The following is an 18,992-nucleotide window of genomic DNA, read 5'->3' as shown; positions in this document are numbered from 1 at the left end:
CAGACACAAGGCATTGAAATTTGTAGTCTCTCGGTAATTCCCTTAGGAACTTGGCACTCACTCAGTGACCTTTAATTGCTATCATTGATATGAGAAGGGGAACAATTTCCTTCACCTCTAAAATACATCGATGGATAAGATCTATTGGTGTTTTAGACAGTATTTCCCTTTATGTTGTTGATTGTGAATAGTGCTAGGGGGAGGGAAACAATTCTCTTTGCTTCTGGAATATACCGATGAACACAAATCGTTGGTGTTTCCATCAGTGTCGCACAATGAACAATGCCAAGGGGAGGGAAACATTTCCCTTCACCTTTTGAATACACCGATGGAAAAAAGAAAAAACCATCTGTGTATTGCATAATGAATAGTGTTAGGGAGAGGGGAAAAATTCCATTCGCCTCTGGAATACACCAACGGTTTATGCCCGTCAATGTTTTCATTGGTGTACTGCATAGTTAATAGTGTCAGGAAGAGGGGAACAGTTCCCTTTGCCTCTAGAATACACCGATAGACACAAATTATTAGTGTTTCCATTGGTGACTGCACAATGAATAATGCTACATAGTTTATGTATTCCCTATCTATCCATCATGCAAATACTGAAATTGAAAGCTGCTCGCACAACACAATAATAGAAGTTCATATAACAATAATAAAATAAATCCTTTTTTGTTGAGAATTTCATTAATAAGTTCTCTTTTAGCCTGTTCCCTTCAAGTAAAATGTTTTTCGTTCATTCAACAATTCTGTCTTAATCGACCTTACTTAACCCATAATCCAACTTGATGGTAAATATATGTGTAACGAATGATAATTTACTGTGATTTATATAGCCATCCCATGATAATTCGTCAAAATCTTTCAAAAGATCAAAAAACCTAGCACGTCTGTATTAGGTTCTTTACCTATTATTGGAAATTATCAGCATAACCCTGATTCATTCTTATCACATCCATAACCATAGTCCTATAAAGATTATTATTGTTAGTTCCAACTCCATGCACGTTGTTAGTACTAGAAGTTGACTCAACCATCTTTTCTACCATGGTCTCGTGAGGAACAAATGGTTCTCCTTATGCATACTAACATAGGTATTCCTCCATGAAACCTTTGTGTAGAAGATGAATTGTTACAACATCTGAATCGAAAAACAATTTATTTTTACACCTCTTGTATGACACCTAATACCGCCTCCATTAATATTTCTTAGAATAGATGTTGCGTAATTAATAAAACCCTAAACCCCATTACAATAATACATCATCCGCAATCCTTGGGGTGAATCTTAATATATCTATGAACGATTATCCATGAGTTTTATTGAACCTATATATATATATCAAATAATGATGACAACAATATATATTAACATAATTGCAACTAGGCAATAAAATTAACAAAATATAAAACGGACTCGTTAAATAAGCAATTATTTATATCATCACAGCACATCTAAGTCGGTAATTTGATATAAGTTTCAACAATTTACAAACAAATATAATTTTACAAAATCTAAAAGAAATTGTAACATGTACAAAATCATATATCCATACAATAAATTTGTTTGAGAAAAAACAATAAAACAAGTAAACACTCAAACAAAATACATATACTAAAAAAATATGCATTAAAAAAATTGACATTTAAAAATTATGTTCAAATTTAAAAAAATAGTAGATTTACTTAAAATAAAAAATCCACAATAAAAACACTACTGTGACTGGAAAGGTCAAGGAATAATGAGATGTGTTGAGATTAGGGAGGTGGGGAGGGGGTTATATTTGATAGTTGAAGATTCCACGAGGGGGGGGTTGTTTAGTTACAGAGGGGAAGAAGGTGAAATAAGAGAGGGGAGGGACGACAAACATGTCATATATTAACCATTACCGATGGAATTACTAATGAAATGTTTCTTTCTATTAATCCATTGGTAATTTTGTCAGTATAAGTGACACATCACCGTATGATTTTTCTTATTTGAATCCAACAATAATTCTGTCTGTAAAAGCATCAATAAAAAATTACACGTCATCATGCTTGTTTTATTTTTAAAATTTCTTTTATTCCAACTGAGATTCTCTCACTATTTACTGATATAAATATTCTATCGGTAAATACTGATGGAGTTAGCGATGAAATAAATTTAGTCAGTAAATATCACCTCTAGATACTGATGAATTTTTCCGTCAAAAACTTTATTTGTATTTATAGATTTTCTGGTAATGATATAACTTTTTATATTGCTGAAAGGTGCTAGTATATAAAAGAAAAAAAATTGTATTATTCATGGCTTTTCTTCGTTTAAAAAACAATCAAAAGCTTATACAAGAGAACTTTGAAGAATTTTTAAAATATATTTTTTTGAAAAACAAAAGGCTAGTTTAGTTATTGGGTGAAGAAATATTATATTTGAACAAAGAATTTCAATTTTTTTTTTAACTCGAGTTTTTTATTAAAAAAATAATAATTGAAGTATTGCTATATTTCTGAAAGACCTCCTATTTTCATAGAATTCGAATCCAAAACAATAAAGTGAAAAAGATATGATTTATTAATTAACTACACATGTCAAACTTTAATATTGTTTCTTTTATTAATTTAACCCCCCAATCAATCACATCTTCAAATCAAACAAAGCAAAATTTTGTTGAACGGTCGAGCTATTTTTCTAAACAATAGAAACAAATTCAACCTAACCCGGCTGGTACATATATATAATCTAACGAGGGTATGTTGCCGATCGTAAATTAAAATAAGATATAGCTAGTTTGATGTCATGACTGATCGTGATTTGTTGGTTATATAAACTAGCACTTAATTTATGAGTATATTTTGCATGAAGTCGGTCAAGAAATATATAAAGTAATGAACGATTAGCTCAGTGCAATTAAAGTAAGATTAACATATGGCTAGGAGAGCAAGGGGATTAAGATTGTATTATCTTCAAGAGGTGCTAATAATTAAGTAGAATATATAGCACCGATTACACCCAAAAAAAAAAAAAATTATCACGAAAGTTTCTTTGAAAATGAAAAGAAGAAAAATTAAGAAGTTGGGTGCTCACCTAAGTTTTATCATATTGGTTATAAAATATTGTGAGTGCTCCTCCATATACATATGATGATACCAAACACATGGCTGGCGTTTAACGCAGCCGCTGTGGTGACCCCTACGATTGTGATGTGTAATGGACTTGGCAGGCAGGCACCATAACCCATTAACAATCTCAAACAAAGTTGGGAAAACAAAGCGGGAGAGAAGTGAACAAAGATTTTAGAGAAGGAGAGCGTGAGATGAGATGATCATCTGGGCTGTCACATGCACCTAATTGCTTCTATATATTGCATTCCAAGCACCATGATTCTGAGTGATTTTTGCTTGAGACTCTGGAATAAGGAATAGTGGCCGGGCTGGGCCGTACAAGCTTGCCAACTCATAATCTCAATTTATATGCATTGCGAGCATATTTATAGATTAGATAGAGTCTACTGTCCAGGAAAGGTTAACGAAGAAGCTCAGACCTATATGATACGAAGTCTGACGAGAACGTAGATGATAATATAAGATTTAATCATTGAATCGAGTTTAAACTTGTTCAGATGATTTTACAAGCTAAGTTCTTACTGGAGACCTGCTTTATTGACTATTGGATTGTTAGATCTCCTAAAATTATATCTAGGAATTGTTTTTTCTTTTTTAATTGTTTTCCCAGTCAATTTCAAATTCTAATTTAATTATTATTATTATTATTATTATTATTTTATCTAGCTTATGTTTCTTGTTTAAATATGTTTTATACTTTATTTAAGCAGTTATAGAGTGCTGTTTTAAGGAGCTCTCTCTATTCCTCTATAGCGTTTAGTGAGTGTTGTAACTTTAAAACTTAAGAAGCTAGTAAATCTCTACGTTCCCTCTCTTCTTTATTCTCAAGAAGAGCTCTTCTCTTCTATTAAGGTATTATAGGGCTTTTTTCCATCTTTATATGTATTATAAAAAATATACTGGGATGTTGTTTTTGATACACTCAACATAAAGATTTTAATTACACCTCATAATAATTTCAAATAAAATTATATTTAATCGTAAATTAACTTCAAATAGAATCCCTAATAAATTACAATTATGTTTATTTTTTTTAATAAGTGTTTAGAATTTTTTTATTGAAATTTTTCTAATAAGATTGAATGTGTTGAAAATAGAATTCCAGTATATCCCTGCTAAGTCATTCTTTCCTAACCGTTAGATTTTACATTTCATTTATTATCCATTAGATCCATAAAATTTTGGATTGGTTTTTTATACATGTTAATTAAATCAAGAGAGACATGATTTTCATACTTTTCTAACATTTTATTCTCCCAAAATGTTTATCAAATTATGTTATAAATCTAAAAAACCCACTACTCTGCCATAATAGTTTTTTTCTCTTCACAAATCACATAATATAGTAAGATAATTAAAGATTTCATTTGGTTTTTAAAAATTATTATAAGTAGTTTTTTTCTTTATATATATATATATTAAAGTTTAAATAAAAAATTTAAAAATTAAGTTAAAATCTAACTCCAATATAGGCCATATTTTAATCTTTAAACATGAATTTTTCAAAGAAAAAAAACAGAAACTAATTTATGTAATGCCAACATAAATAATTTACAGTTTATTACACTAAAACTATTTTTTGGCCGGCTTAGAGTGTATTTGACAGTGTGATAACAGTTACTTTTCAAATAACTTTTTGTGCCGAAATGCATGCCAATGATTTTTTATAAAAAAAATTATTTTAAATATCAATACATTAAAACAATTTAAAACGTACAAATCATATTAAATTTTAATAAAAATAAAAAATATATAAAAAAATACAAGTTTAATCATATTCCCAATACTTAATAGATAGAAAAAGAAAACTGCATGTGTTATTTTAATATTTAAGTTAATATACTAAATACTTTTCTAATATTACAAGAATTTGTCCTTGTCTGGAAGCCTCAACACCATAGAGAAATAAAGTTTATTTAAATAATTTGAGATCATTTATCGTATTCCATGGGGAGAATCTAATAGTGCCACTCAAATTAAAGTAATAAGGGGTATAATTGTAAGATTTTAAACTCCGCGAGACTCGGCTTGAAATAAAATCTTAATAGGTAGGGGCCTGAACTGAATGATCTCATCGGTTTCTCTTAAAGTGCCCGTCGGCTTAATTATGCAACTTTGAGGATGTGGGGAGGTGGCATGATGGCCAACAAAACAAGGGGTCTTAAAATATTTGTATTCTATTAAAGTTCATATGGAATATTTATTTATTTTTATAATATTCAATTAAAAAAAAGTTCATATATATATATATATATAGATTGCAGCTTTCATTCAGAAATAAAATTGAGTACCCCATAATACGGAAGCTACTTCTAAAATATCTCTTTCACTTTTGCTCACGCACAAATCTATGGGGCCATGAAAAATCAATATTACCTTGATGATAGTGAAGCTTGCAAAAATATTTGTTCCGACTCCTTGACATAAAATTATTTTTTAAAATTTTAAATTGAAACGATTCTTTAAAAACTCAACCGTCACCCAACCCAAGTTCAATTTATGGGATTAACTTTAAGAAAAATAAAAGAAAAAAAACATAAAAAAGCAGAAATTAGATAATCTCGTCTGACTAAACTAACACAGGTGGATAACATTAACATCTTGAAATCAGGTATTTGCTATCAATTGCATAATCGACAAGAGAAAGAAATTAGAATCCCGAGAACAGATGATCTAATGAAACTCTCTCTTTTTTTAATGAAAAGAAGAAGAAGAAGAAGCTGCAGGGGCAATGCTGCTCAAGTACTTTATATTTGTGTTTGGTTAGTACAATAAATAGAGCTCTCCTTATCCCCATCTCTATCTCGTATTTATATGCAAACTACCAGAGCGAAAAAAGAATAAAAAAAGAAAAAAAAACAGGGGATTTTCTTGTGAAATGATTTGAATGCTATGAAACAATGGCCAGCAGCATTACCAGGAATCGTCACCGCCGTGTAACCCAGCAGAGAAAAACAGTGGGATTGGTGACTACCCTCTACTCTTTAAAACCTAATAAAAAACTTGGGATGCATAATACTCGCTCTCATTGAACACAGGTCTCAAGTCTTCCTTGCACATGAAGTCCAGAGGGAAAGAAACAAGATGCCCCCGCACCGACTGTAGTCTCTCCAGCGGATCGGTGTTTTTTATGTCTCCATTTTGGTAAGACTCAAGCTTTTGAGGGGCTATCCCTAAATCGATGGTGGTATGGCCAAGCCTATCCTTCCAGAACGCCGTACTTTGTCTGAGTGCGGCTCTGCATGTGATTAGGGGCGGAAAGCAATTGGTTAAGATCTTTAGGCAGGGAAAGACAAGTGAAGCAGCATCATACCTGGTGTGTATAAGATCACTTGGCACACAAGAAAAGACATCCTGATAGATCATGGTATTTGTCTGTCAAATGAGAATCACCAATACATGATGTTAGTTGGTAGACCAAATTCGAGGCAAACGCAAAAGCCCATCGGAAAAAACCTCAGGCAAAAGATGCATTGTTTATGCCGTTTAGCATATACAACATATAGAATATTTATACCCCTTGAATTTGGCTGATAAAAAAGCACAGGCAGATTATTTTGGAGCAAATTAAAGTTTTTTATGCAGTAGAATATGCGCTATTGTCTTTGCCTCGAAACTTTCAGGATGACACCCATGCCAAAAACATACCACAATCTTTCACCAAAGTTTAAAAATCGACCAAGAAAAGAGAGGGCCAGGGTAAGAGGTTCGACAGAGGTCATTGCTTAGTAAAAATTGTAATAATGGAAACAGCATGTCTAACAACAATTCCAATGAGTATATAATAAGATTAAGGGAACAAACACGAGAAGCAAACAGCGACAGTAATTTAGCCATTCAAAGCGCTCCATCTATATCAGCAGATGTAGGAAGCCCTTTTTAATGTGAACACAGCCTCTTAACATGTTGATATGTCAGCTGAAAAGAAAATCTATGTAGAAAAAGAATTTTCCTTTATTAGCTTTTGTTTAAGAAATTAGAAACTTATTATGACAATGCCTAGTAACTCACACCCTATTAATGCAAGCTTTTGAACTCTGCCATCAACGGCTATGGGAAGTCCTCCAGATTCAGCATTTAACATACTCAAACAATATACACTGGATATTTGAATGCAGGAAGCAATTCCAAATTGTTCTTCACATTGAATCGATGTTTGGAAAAAGAAAAAGTGCTGTATGAAGTAGTCTTCTAAAATAAAATCATTTCTGTTCTCACCTTTGCAGTTGACATCCATCTGTCTTTGTAAGTCGACTCAATTACTGGGTCAATCACTTTATAGATCTGAAATTAAAAGAAAAAGAATGTGCTGTGTCAGATGGAAAGCAACAGCAGTCTATCAGTGACGTGACTTCATAGTTGTGGAGCAGTCAATATTTACACTAACCTCTTTGGCATGAAGACCAAGGTGTTCAGACCACAATGAAAGGCGGAGACTAAGAGTAAATTTTCCAGCCTTCCAGGGCTTCCCTCCCATTGATGAATCCACAAATTCCTTGTCTTCGATAAGCACCCCAATCTAGTACAAAATTGTACCAAAGAAACAATGTAATAACATTCTTTAATCGTTGAAAGTTTTACAAGCCATATGCTATTCTCATTCCCTTTAACCTGTAATCACTACTCATCATAGATCCAATTTTATCTTTGCAATTTTCCATGTCACAAACAACTGTATAAAGGCCTGGTTAGAGTTTACTTTGACAGATCATCATTCTTAATTGTATTAGGCATGCATTAACTTTGAGAATCAAAGTTTCAAACAGAAAACCATATAGGAAAACCTGGAATAGAGCTATACCTCAGAATCTCGTGACCCAAGCAAACTCCTGTCATTAATATTAGCTGATCCAATCAAGGTTGCACGGTCATCAACTATCATTATTTTACTATGGACATACACCTGCAGACGCAACAAGGACAGATAAGCATTTTGTTCAATACAAAGAAAATCTGTACATAAAATCAATAGAGATTGAGGTGAAGGGCTATAAACAGCATTTGTCAAAGGCTGGGGAGAAAACTATTAGACGAAGTAATAAACAGCATGAGATCTATGCATACCTGACTGGTGACCACAGGACCACCATTAAAAAGTTGGCCATAAGCTCTAAGGCCATAGAAAGAAATGTAATCATGAGTTTTCGGACCAAGAAGATCATATAAGTTGTGCAATACTGAATTTTGTCCTCTGCAAATAGTTCGATATTGCCAATGCATTATGGCTCTGACAGATGCTGCACCACCATCATCTACACCACCCTGTGTGACTAAAACTTGAGCCAACAAAGACGAGAAAAAGAAAGGGAACATCCAAATTTCAAATTTCAAGTAATGAACAAGGAATTAGAACCTGGAATCCAGGAAGCAGAGGTATGACAATAATAACCCTGAAACACTTCTTATCATTAAATGCTCGCGTAATACGCCGATACAATGCTTCTAACACACGATTCTGTATAATGTCATCTCCTGAAAGACCTGATATGAAAAATTGATTCTGGGAAACCCAGCAATGCAGAAAAAGCCAGCAAAACGAATAGCTTCAGACTTTTACAATCAGCCTTAACATCAAAACATGAAACTTCCATGATGATTAGAAAGACAGCAAAAATAAACATCTACAGTCGATGAAATAAAATCTTTTACTCATTCACAAAGTCGTCTTTTAACCAAATTATTAAAAGCTTGAAGGAAATCATTCTTGATGCCTTAGACAAAATTAAGAACTCTTTGCAAATCATTCAAAAACCGCATCCTTGATTGCCCTCCAAATTCATCATAGATGAAAAGCTATTCTTCTGTACAAAGATTCTTTCGTTTTCTCCCTAAGCAGCAATCACTTCATAGCTTCCAAAAATCAATAAACTTCCCCTCAGTCAACCTCTAAAACCGACTGAATTCTCTTCCTCTTGCCTAAAAACCACTCATACTATGCCACAGTATACAGTCTCTACTTTTCCTTTTCATAGCCTTCCCAGGGCCCAGGCTGATACTAGTGATATCTTTCATGATGCATGCTTAGTAAATGTGAATGAGCAAGTTCATAGATTAAGATAAGAGTATCTCAAATCAATTCATGGCTCTGACATAAACAAATAAAACTGGAATAGAGTGCCTTGGCCATAGCTTAGATGGTGAAGGGTGCTACACACAGATGGGTAGTTCAATGATGGGATAGTCACTGTGCAACCACAAACCCTCTACACTACCGGATGAAGCCTGAACACTTAAATGTCTGATAAAAGTTTCTTCTTGCAATTTTGCCCTCTCTAAAAACCATTTCTTTAAATACTTGCTGCACCATTAGAGTTGTGTAAAGCCTCCTTTGTCATTTCATGCCTTGAACCAAATTCATGATGCTCTTCCTTGCCAGCAATGCGAGGAAGACAGGGACTGAGCCATATATATTGAGATGGTAATTTTACAAGCAGCTGTTCAATATGACTTAAAAAACTCACTAGGAGTCAATACAATCGTGAGTGGAAAAAAACTTCAGAAACACTCAAATTGAGTGTTTCAAAATATATTCCCACCGAGGAAACTATTTTTAATTGAGGTGGATATGCTTTTCCTTAAGTTACTTGTTCAAAAGACAGCGGGTTCCATTCACAGAAGGATACAATAAATAATGGGTAACAGTTTATACCTCGATGTAGACAAAGTTCTCCGCTTTCTCGATAAGAGAACAATAAGCACAGTGAATGCTCTCTTCAATTTGGCTTGTTCCAGCAGACCACTGACTCACACTCCTTATGACCTGAAAAATGAAAGAAATCATTGATGACAGAGGATACAGATTAAGTTTTATAGATGATTCATAAACATAATAAGTAATGAATAATCATAGCAACGTTAACGGAAGAAAAAAAAATCAAATGTGCTGTCTTGTAGAATTTGAAATTGTCACAGATAGAAACATGAAACAAGGCTGGCACCATTTAAGATTTTCACGGTTCTTCCCCTTTTTTATTCAATAAATGGACAGACCTTTCAGTTCCTCTAAAATTGCTTTGAATTAAGTAAATTAAAAATTTGAACAAAACACTCTCTAGGGCTAACCAAAAGTCGTGCAATGCTCAATCTTCACATAGATCATGAAAAGGTAAGAAATCCAGGCAAACCATGTTAAATATGATCTCCTGTTGGCATGGAGGACTGAGATCATCGGATGACTCAAGTTGGGTTTCTTACACTTGATTACAAATATAAGAATTGCATAAAATATCATTAGCAGTAACCCACCTGACAATGACAAGAGACACGAGAACCAACTTGCCCACTTTCATCCACAGAACCAATCTGATCAACCCTTTCTTGTGATTCCCACCATTCCAAGTCATCAGAAGTTTTGGTGCCAGGCTCCGCTGCTAAATCTGGAGACATTTTCACATGAAGATTCAAGGAATCGTGGTCATCTACAAAGCTTGTCATTGGCATGTCTGGAAAAACTGGTTCAATTTTGGATTTCCGGAAAGCATGTGGGTGGCTTCTGCCAGGGGTAGACTCCAGCCCATTTTGTTTTGGGCCTACACCAGAGCCATCAGGCCCATCAGCTTCCTGAGGCAAAAGAAGAGGGATGTCTTGTAAAGATGAACTAGAGGAAAACGAATCCAGCCTTTTAATGCCTTTTACATTGTCTTCAAAATCTTTTCTTTCAACTTCCTTCTCTTTTTTTTGCCCCATATAGTGTGGGATAACCATGTGCTGCTGGGGCATAAGTAGAGGAATTGCTTCCTCATATGGAGCTTTATTTCTCTGGAAAAAAGAAAAAAGCATATTCATGTTAAAATTAAAAGCTTTCCCCAACCTGCATCACAATCACCATACTAATTGGTGTTAAACTTTTGACCTTGGCATAGTTCCAACGCTGGACAAAGTGCCTAGCCACATCACGACAAGGCGGTCCCCAAAGAGCACAATGGACATCATGCCAAGGCATTCGAGGATATTTGCCACGATCCAGTTCATCTTTCATCATATCTTCCCATGAATTTGGTTCAGATTCCCTGGAAGATGAATTGAAAATTCATTTCATAAAACCAGCAAATGAAAATTCTGCTTCAAATCAACTAAACTACTATGCCAATTGCACATCACACCAATCTATCATTTTTCAGATGACTTGTTGAGAAGTCTTTTATGCCTGACTTCTATGTTTGGTTACGTGTTTGAAAGTGCTTTTCAATGGGCGTTGTGACTGAAAAAGGCATAAAATTGATATTTTTTTAGTGCTTTTGGATGGTTTTGACATCTTCAAAACCATTAAAGAGCATCTAAATGCACTTTCGCAAAAGCACCTACACCGCATTACCATACAGGCACTTAACATTGCAAAGACAGGTTATTGCAGATTGTTGTAAGATTCCCTCTACTTCAAGAACATAGCATTAACACGTTAAGTGGTTATCTATGATTGAGCATTTGTTTGTTTATTAAATTCCAGTAATTAACTTTGATTGAGCATTGCATTTGTGTATGCTAAATTCCAGTGACTTCATTGTGTCAACTTGAAAAATCTTGTAACTACATTTTACAGGATATAATCAGTTAATCAAGAAGCAGAAACCACTGAAACAGCAACACCAGATACAAGATGAGATAAATAAAATGACCAAAGTAATGAATCATTTACGTATTTATCAATCTCTCAGAACATGTTCATTTAACATTCTAAGAAATCACATTTGAGTAGAGAAAAACAAATTATTTACCTTGGGTTATAATAATCCTTTCCTGGCCATTCTTGAGGAGGGCAGTCGCCCACTCTGTGTTCACATGTGTCATAGCGGCCAAAGCACAGGTCCAGTCCTCCAATAAAGCAAACCTGGTGATCCACGATGACAAGCTTTTCATGGTGGGACCTAAACATAACCAAATATATATCAGAAATTGAAAGGCCCATTCTGATGAAGATAACTCAAAATTTAGCTCTGCCCAACACTCTTAAAGCTTGTCCAATAATGCATACCAAAGGTAAACACCTGTTGAAAAGTGGTCAGGAGACCGCAGTACCCTCACATTCTCATGAATACTAAGAAGCTTTCTCTTGCTATACACACTATTTATTTTCAGAGCAAGAGCCACCTCTTTATAGAGAAGAATATATATCTGCACTGAAAAATTTAGATTACACCACCAGTCATGCATATAAAACCAATGCAGGTTGAAAGAAATCCTGCAAAGAGATCTTGATAAAACTCCATGTCACATACCACATGAGGGCTTTCCCTAAGATTTTTATAACTTTATTTTGACTTGTGAACATACCTCAAGGTTCCTTGGTGCCTAAACTATATTGGGCAATTGCACCATTTAACCAGAAAACACATATGCATGTGGGAAAGAAATGTAGTTGAATGCAATGCTTGCAGAAGCTTTCCATATACACTACAAAAGTTCATGCCCCTATTTCCATAAAAGATAAGGCATCTAGAGAACATTTGTGCCCATAAAAAAGACTCATGGCCTATCCTCAATTTATCACCTTTAGTCATGCTTTAGGGGGGGAAAAAACAGCTTCAAAAGTTTAGTGCATATTATATTATAATTATTAGTAAAACTAAATATCAAATCAAATGTAATAAGTAGAAAGCATCAAAGCAGGAAAGAACAAGAAACATGCAATTTGCACCTGAATCCCTTGTTTAGCTTTGATTTCCAGCAAAGAATCAAGTCTAGAAGAGGCATGATCACGGAAAGGACGCCTTAGATAAAGTTCTGGGCACAGCCACCACCCGCAAATAAATATCTGCAGAGAATTTACATCAATCCAAAAGATACTGTATAAATTAAATTGCAGAATAAATAACAATGAGGAGAGCTGATTCAATGCACTGGAGCTGACCTCAGATTTAGCATCCTCAATTGATGAAGCAATCGCATCAAAAGCTGCCCTACCATCTATAAACCATTGAGCCTGACTACCATCATCAGACAAACCCCTAGGAGGAGCAAAAGAGCCAAAGCGATGAGGATGACACCAACCCTCAGGAGGCCTAAGTCCAGCATCATTAATTGCAGCAACCCAATCTTTAACTCTGGCACCACTTTTAGATCTCAAATCTATGCTTCTGTTTCCACATGTAACCTTTGAAGTTTCCAATCATCTGTTAGTGAGTGCAATTATCTGATAAAATTTCCTCATCACTAAATCATTAATAAACTTACAGTAATGAAGAGGAAAACCCATCACAAATTGAATATATACCACCTAATAACCTGTTGTATCTAAAGGCATCTAGCATGAATTCCCTCTATATTTCCTTGTTTGGTTGTTTACTACACATTTACTAAAAATACAACCCATGTAATCAGTCAGACTCCGACATGCAGGGAAGGATCATATCACTTTTGAAAATGTAATGGCTATCAGCTAGTTTGCCTTGCCATCAACAACCAGCGATATGCTCGTAGCTTCTCAGAGTACAATGTGCTTGTGTGCGTTTGCATGTGTAACTGATCCTTAATCAAGAAAAGCAGATGACACCAAACCCAGGATATACCATCATCAGCAAAGTATTGGGTCAGGGCTAGTACAAAATAACATCATCAAAATTTTAAGATCACCCAAGGTCAAATTGATTGCTTGTACAAAAGCACAATAATCAAAATTCCACAGAAGAAATAAACTGCCCACTGCATACCTTAAAACTGTGCCGCAAGGGATTCCTCTCCTTTATTTCTGCTGCTAATGACACTCGGCCTTCACCACTTCCATCTGAAGTAGGTAATACATCAAAAACAATTATATCCAAAGGTTTGGTAGCAAAAGGATCAGCCAGAAGTGCCAAGAATCCTGGTTTCAAAACAGCCCACACCTGCAGAAAATCATAAAACATGGACAATGTTGTGTGATTCCTCTTGTTGTGGAACCTACAGAAAGTTAGAGCAGTCTATTGTTGGTGTACTATCAAGAAGACCCCAACTACACCACAAAAGTTGACATGCATCTCCAGACTAAATCATTGCTGAACTAATCTTTTCTCTTGCCACTACTAGTAATTTCCCTCATGCAGCTTTATCACAACAAATCATATGCTATATCTAAATTTTTGCAACAATTATCAAATTTGAACTACAGCAGCAAGATCCAATAAATGAATTGTAATTTTGTGAATGCTGAATCTTAAAGGAATAAGATTCATAAAGTATAACAGATGTGAGACGTAATGCATCATGTTCAGTGCAGGCAAAATGAATTAAGGTTATCAAGTTATTTATCAAGCTTTTCGATAACTCAGCAGAATGATGTAGAAGGATCAGTCGTTTCACCCTGTCTTGTTCAGCAAAGTATTAGGACATGATAATGATTTTTTTATTAGTCATTTCTGCTTATATTAACTGGCATATGTGGCACCCATATTACATTTGAGCTCCATGATGCATGCCCATGCATATAGAAAGTGTGCTTTTATACCAGCCTTCATATTTACCCAACAAACTTGACTTTCTTTTTAAAGAATTTCCTAATCAGGATAGAGACCAAAAGTAATTCCAAACTGTCCAAAACAAGAAAGGAGAAAACAAGGAAGTAACTACACAATGCATATGCTTGTGCAAACATTCATTTGCAGTGATAGGAGGTCTCATTTATATGTTCTCAGAAGAAGATTCAGTGTTAAAATACTCAAAATATCATTCAACAATGTCAATAAAACCAAATGCAATGATGAACCATACACAGAAACCTTTCATTGTTGCACAACGGTGCACATACAGACAAACACATCTTCAAATCAAAGCCAGGTGGCGACCTAGTCTAGGGACAAGATTGCATTACCTTCTGCCAGTTGTCATTACAGCAACTAAAGCAACAGCAAGCACATTTCCTGGAATCATCATTTTTCACTATTTGTGGTAGATGCTTCACCATAACATATTCTTCTTTCAGCTTAGGGCCATATTCTGGTAAAAAGGACAATTTCGAGACCTCCAAAAACTTGCAAACCTACAACAGAAATTGTCTATTGTAAAATGCATCCCAATTAGCAATCAAGAAGCAGTAAAAATTAAAAGAAAGAGAGTATTTAAAATTTCAAAACATTAGGTGTTGAAAACCCAAGACTTTGGAATTATGGGTTGAACTGGAAGCACCAGCAGTTCAAATTCTCTATTATAGGTTCACACAGTTCACCATCACACACACGAACAGAGCAAGTTCCTGACTGCATAGATATCAATTGATTTGAGTGTAATGGTGTTTCTAAAGTTTGCACGGATGAATGGCAGCCAGACAATTCAAATGATGCATCACATAGAAATGAACGACAGGCTTGCTTATGATGAGTGCAAAGGACAATAAAGTAGCCAATCCCAACAAAAGGCGGCACAAGAGTAGAAGACATCTATTTGCTGATTAGGGCATACATTGAGCAAGTATGAAAATTGATGCATCAATGAGATGCCTAGTGCATTGTGTTTGGCTCAAATTACTTGTAACCAATTTAAAAAACAGTGTGGAGTTTAATTGATCATTGTCGTTTGATAGAATATTAAAAAAGTCCTCAAGTGACATGTTTTTTCAGAAGTTTCCACATCTGATATATGCACACACACACACATGCATATATGTATCTAAGCACTAGAGACAAAGAAGAAGGCATGTAGGAACTAAGGTGAATATGCAGTTCAAGGTAATGGTAGCTAGTAGAGATGCTGGATTTATTTATCTAAAATTTACATTTTTCTGCAGTCATCACCATACGAAAATCAATCTATGTTATTCACTTTGTTAATTTGAAATCAAGTTTTCACTGTCCGCAAACAAATCATGGATATGTATTCCGAATAACACCAGCAACAAAAAAAGACAGGTGCCACAAACGTTTTTAAAAATATTAGAGTCCAAACATACCTCTCGGGAGTTAACAATATCCATGTTCCCTAAAAAGTGATTTAAATATTGTTGCATTGCAACCTTTGCTTCGTCTGACATTGAATGTTGCTTTCCCAATGCTGGACGAATAACTGGTAAAGCAGCACTTGATGGAACATCTCTGAACAGAAAAATCACCTGTAAGAACTATGAGAATTACTGTAGACAAGGACAAAATTCATGTTCAATAATTATAGAAAGGTGTAGGGTTGTAACCTGTTTTTGGCAATTTCATCATGATGCAACGGAACAGTCTCATCTTCAGCATCATCATCATCATGCACCATGGGCGTATGTTCTCCTATTCCTAGATTTTGAAGCCATTCTTTAACCTTTAATATAATTTTTCAATGAAAACCATATCAAAACCACACCTTCGCATATAAAGTCATATTCACAACATAACAATCTCAAAGCATTCAGTTATACAAAAACTAAACCAGTGTGATCCACCACACAAAGAGACACACCTGCTCTTGCTTCTCCTGAATTTCCTCGAAAAACAATCGTTTCTTCAATGCAAAATGTAAATAAAACACTTGAGCCGCTTTCTTCAACAGTGTCCACTTGAACTAAATTCACCAAAATAAAATTACACGTTAAGAATCTTACATTTATACGCCCCTACTAATTCCAGGAAAAAAAAAACAACTCTACTTAAATAATTCTCCACAAATTAGAGGATCAAATAATAATTAAATATTCTCCGCAAATTAGAGGATTCAATAATATATTTAAATATGTAATATATCTTAGGTTAATAGAATCTAAGCTTCAAATTTTACTTTTCAACTAGCTTTTATGATCATCCAAACACGGCCTAACATTCAAATTCAAATTGAATATTCAAAATTCAGAAACCTAAAAAACAAAATCGAGTCAAAATTTAGTTAACCGATCGCGTATCTGTACCTGTTTGTATTGAACTTCGATAGTGTAAGATAATTGAACAGGGCTAATATCGCTGAGGTCGGGTCTAGAAACGGAGACGATTGTGCCTTTCGGTAATTCATCGAAAATCCGACAGGATTCCGGCGTCGAACCTTGACGGAAAGAGAAGAAGGACGATATTATTGATGATGATTGTGGTTGTAACGGCGTTGACGACTCTGATTGCATTTTTACGTATCGGGGACCACTACCACCACCACCGACGACACTTCCACCTCCCATTAATTGCTCTGATGATGCCATTGATTTTGACTTAATTTAAATTAGTAATTTTTCTTATACAAAAATATGAGAACTTTTTTTGGTTTAGATCTGAGTTAAATTTTCTGGTTGAGAGAAAGGGAGAGACGGTTGGAAGTTTCGAATGGTTGGTTTGGGGTTTAAATATGTGAGAGAGGGCCATCGAGATTAGCGAACCCACGTGGTCAGATCTGGAAGCGTTCAAATGGTGGGTTTTTTTGGGAAATGTGGGTTAACGGATTGTCCGAAGAAGAACTGATGGCTCTTCTTGCACTTTATGAAGAAGCATATAAATGCTATTGATTGTGATTTATACGTGTTGAAACTTGCAAGCTGCGAGCAAAATTCGCTGGGAAATCGATACCGACATGGTATGTTAGCATATTTTCGGTAATGCGGTGTGACATGATTTAAAAATAAAAAATAAAAAAATTATTTTAAATTATTTTAATATTCTGAAATAAAAGATAAATCTTAAAAATATAAATATTTTTTAATATATTTTCAAATAAAAAATACCTATAATAATAATTAAAAAAAACATTATTTCAACTGTCTATGAAAATAAACTAGTACTTTAAAAATTTAAATTAATTTTTAAGAAATATGATTGTATTACGATGTAATTTTTGTATATAAATTTTTAAAAGAAAAATTATTGTGAAGCTAGTTGGCATCAATTTGTGCTGTCTCAGTCAATAAAACAGATACCAATTTAGTGTTATAATGTGAAGTTAACTGGTACGAATTAGAGCTGTCTAAGTCAACAAAGTGAGAAGAAGAAGGCAAGAATGTTTGTCTATAAATAAATAGTACATCTAAGCCTTAAATACATCATAAGTGAGAAGAAGAAAAGAGTGAGAGAGGAAAAGTAATCCCAAAAAATTATGAGATATTTATGAGATAGTAAATAAAGTGTTTTTTTTTCTAATAATAGAGACTTTTCAATTGTTTTCCTGTTAGTAGAAAAAAGTTATAATTCCCACATTACATAGTAAAATCCTTCTATATTTGTTCGTGGACATAGCCAAATTGGATGAATTACGTAAATTTTTGTGTGTCTAATTTTTTATTTTATCATATCCTTTATCTTTTATCTTGTCAGGCTTGCATGTCAGTACCCTAACAGTGGTATCAAAACCTTCTTGGTTGATGTTGTTAACATACAAAAGTTATTCGTGTATACGATTATTATTCATCTATATGACATTATTCACCTATACGACACTATTAATCCATATGCTATTATTCACATACATTACTGTTGGCACATATAAAAAGTCAGTATGGTAATTAAATATAGTCTAGGAAGTTCTATCTAAGAAGATTGGATTTTAAGTGAGACTATTTGTGACCACTCCAATCTTTATTGGGAACTTATTTAGTGAAGTATTATTCATATGAAACTATTTATGCATACGTTATAGATCTGTGATACAATGATAACTGAATCAATCACGGTGAATAAAATAGCAGCAAAGTACGAGATTGAGAGTTTCAAGGGGAGCAATTTCTCACTGTGAAAAATGAAAATTAAGGTAATATTAAAGAAAGACAATTGCTTGGTAGCAATTGGGGATCGACCTGCGAAGATCACTGATAATGCAAATGAAATGAGATGGATGGTAATGTTATTGCTAACATACATTTAGCATTAACTGATAAAATATTATCAAGTGTGGCAGAGAAGAAAACAGCTAAGGAGATATAAGATACTCTAACAAAGCTATACTAGTCCAAGTCTTTGCATAATAAGATTTTGTTAAAATGGAGACTTTATACCCTTTGAATAGTAGAAATCACGTCAATGACTGACCAC

General features: G+C 34.2%; 1 protein-coding gene across 2 annotated transcripts; it reads right to left on the bottom strand.

The window, feature by feature from the left end:
* Positions 1 to 5,669: 5,669 nt before the first annotated feature.
* Positions 5,670 to 17,477, bottom strand: LOC105112868 (phospholipase D p1-like). Of its 2 annotated transcripts, XR_839853.1 has the most exons (21): positions 16,895 to 17,477; positions 16,453 to 16,554; positions 16,199 to 16,314; positions 15,962 to 16,103; positions 14,888 to 15,055; positions 13,752 to 13,925; positions 12,953 to 13,195; positions 12,740 to 12,856; positions 12,077 to 12,216; positions 11,820 to 11,969; positions 10,958 to 11,114; positions 10,351 to 10,863; positions 9,755 to 9,865; positions 8,459 to 8,605; positions 8,170 to 8,367; positions 7,907 to 8,008; positions 7,493 to 7,624; positions 7,324 to 7,389; positions 6,419 to 6,480; positions 6,023 to 6,343; positions 5,670 to 5,926 (listed from the first exon to the last, which is right to left on the bottom strand). XR_839853.1 is itself a non-coding variant. In XM_011008755.1 (20 exons), exons 1-20 carry the CDS (start codon positions 17,174 to 17,176, stop codon positions 6,097 to 6,099), a joined length of 3,369 nt encoding a protein of 1,122 aa, XP_011007057.1. In that variant the 5' UTR covers positions 17,177 to 17,477; the 3' UTR covers positions 5,670 to 6,096. The 2 variants fall into 2 exon arrangements, 1 of the variants encoding a protein (XP_011007057.1); XM_011008755.1 differs by having other exon boundaries at positions 5,670 to 6,343.
* Positions 17,478 to 18,992: the final 1,515 nt, after the last annotated feature.

Source organism: Populus euphratica, unplaced genomic scaffold (assembly GCF_000495115.2).
Source record: "Populus euphratica unplaced genomic scaffold, PopEup_1.0 scaffold369.1, whole genome shotgun sequence".
Taxonomy (NCBI): domain Eukaryota; kingdom Viridiplantae; phylum Streptophyta; class Magnoliopsida; order Malpighiales; family Salicaceae; genus Populus; species Populus euphratica.
The sequence above is the reverse complement of the archived record's forward strand: the minus strand, read 5'-3'. Positions and strand labels throughout refer to the sequence as shown.